Genomic DNA, 2,500 nt, shown 5'->3' with positions numbered 1-2,500 from the left:
GATGATGCTGAAGATGAGAATGATGATAATGATCATGATAATGATAGACATAATAACAATAATGACAATGATGATAATAATAATAAAAATAATATATTGATAATGATAACGGTAATGATAATGATAATAATAATAACAATAAAAATAATGATAATAATAACAATAATGATTATGATAATAATAATGATAATAATAATAATAATAATAATAATAATAATAGTAGGAATGATAATGCTAATAATGATATTGATAATAATAATAATAATAATAATAATGATAATAATAATAATAATAATAATAATAATGATACTAATGATACTAATGATAATGATACTACTACTACTACTACTACTACTAATAATAATAATAATAATAATGATAATGATGATAATGATAATAATAATGCTGATAATGAAAACAATAATGAAAGTAATAATAACAACAACAATAATAATAATAATAATAATAATAATAATAATAATACAACTAATAATAATAATAACGATAATAACAATAATGATAGTGATGATAATCATAATAGTATTGATAATAATGATAATGATAATAGTAAGGAAAATGATAATAATGCTAATGCTAATAATAACAATGATAATAATGATAATGATAATAGTAATGATAATAATAATGGTAACAATAATGATGATAATATTAACAATACTAATATTGATAATGCTAATAATAAGGATAATAATAGTAAAAATTATAATAGTAGTAACGATAATGATAATAATAATGATGGCAATTACAATATTAATGATAATGATAATAATGATGATGATGATAGTGATTATCAATATTATTATAACTATTGTTATTATTAGTCATTATTATTGTTTTCATCCTTATAATTATCACTAAATAATAATTCACCATTACAATTATTATCATTATTACTGTTATAATTATCATTTCTACTGTTATAATAATCATTATCGTTATTATTATCATCTTTAGTGTTATCATTATTATCAATTTGATTATCTTTATTATTATTATCTTTAGTATTAGCATTATTATCTATTTTATTATCTTTATTATTATTATTATTATTATTATTATTATTATTATTATTATTATTATTATTATTATTATTATTATTATTATTACTGTTATTACTATCATTATTGTTATCATTATTGTTATATCATTATGATTACCACTATTATTATCAATGTTATTTTCATAATTATCATTAATATTATCCTTATCGTTACTATTACAACTACAGTGATAACAATGGTAACAACAATAATAATGATAATAATTCCAGAGTACAACCTGCTGATGAAACCTTAAGATGCCGATAAAAGCACGTGGAAATACCGACTGTTCTCTTTCCTTATTAGAGAACTGACTTTAACTTATTCTTTGGCGCACGAGGGTATATCTATCACACAGAGATAACGGAAATGAAAACCATTACTTAAAAAATAGTACAGAGAAAATGAAAAAAAAATATATATATCAGCAAAAAAAAAAAAAAAAAAAAAATATATATATATATATATATATATATATATATATATATATATATATATATATATATATATATATATATATATATATATATGGATATTCTCAGACTAGGCAAAGGAAACGGACGAGTGCAGGCATGTAAACAAACGACCCTGACGACGTGTTAGTGACAAGAAATTGCTTTTAAAATGTGTGGAATTTGCTTCGTTTGTGGATTATCAAGCTCACTGTGCCAGGCAGAAGAGCAGGTTTGTTTCCTCTTTGTTCTGTTGGGGATATGATTTGATTTTGTGTAGAATCAACTCTGGGAAGTTGTGTGGAAGTGGTAAGTCTTAAGATATTTTCGTGTTTTATTTATTTATTAATTTGTAATGTTATTATTCGATGGTGATGTGATATTCCGTTCAACTTCCTATTTGTTCAGGTTAAGAGATTAAGCTCTGGAATATCCCTACGTGAAGCAAGCCAGGATATTTGCTGGGTAAATATTGTAATGTATAACGAGATATATTCACTAATATTGTTTAAATACAGACTCATATGCAATTTCTAACAATCTCCACCCCATTAACATTCTTGATGATTATGTAGCATTAACCACTGACCATGAACATGACTGTGACAAAAGTTAGCAAACCTCCGGCATGTATTCTGATATTGGGCTCGCTCCCTATTTGTCAGGAAATCGTGAGAGAGGCCTACATCATTTGTCTTGGCATGATGTAATTGGTGGAAGTTCGGTGACCTTTTGCTGGAGTGCTAAGAGGCCCAGAGGGTGCAAAGACTGTTGGATTCATTCTTAATTACTACTAATATCATTTGCATACACAGTTGAGTTTGCTCTGAGTTGGGCATGCTAAACGACCATGCACTTGTTTGGCTCTGGCTGCTTTCACTGAACAAAAATTGTCCCACAAAAGTAGACTTAAAGCCTCTCTTTAGACTCATTACCTAAAAATATATTTATTCTACAGCCAAGAGCTTAGTTACCAGGGTGATTTTA

The 2,500-nt window shown here is 24.9% G+C and overlaps 1 protein-coding gene across 1 annotated transcript in view; it reads left to right on the top strand.

The window, feature by feature from the left end:
* The first annotated feature begins 1,611 nt into the window (after nucleotides 1–1,611).
* LOC125044257 (asparagine synthetase domain-containing protein 1-like) overlaps nucleotides 1,612–2,500 on the top strand; it is a 9,054-nt gene continuing 8,165 nt past the window's right edge. The window contains exon 1 of the mRNA XM_047640831.1: nucleotides 1,612–1,745. Coding sequence (XP_047496787.1) covers nucleotides 1,686–1,745 — 60 coding nt within the window. The 5' untranslated portion in view covers nucleotides 1,612–1,685. The remainder of the gene's footprint in view (nucleotides 1,746–2,500) is intronic.

The sequence above is a fragment of the Penaeus chinensis genome, chromosome 35, assembly GCF_019202785.1.
Source record: "Penaeus chinensis breed Huanghai No. 1 chromosome 35, ASM1920278v2, whole genome shotgun sequence".
NCBI lineage: Eukaryota > Metazoa > Arthropoda > Malacostraca > Decapoda > Penaeidae > Penaeus > Penaeus chinensis.
This window is presented reverse-complemented; position numbering and strand designations above follow the sequence as displayed.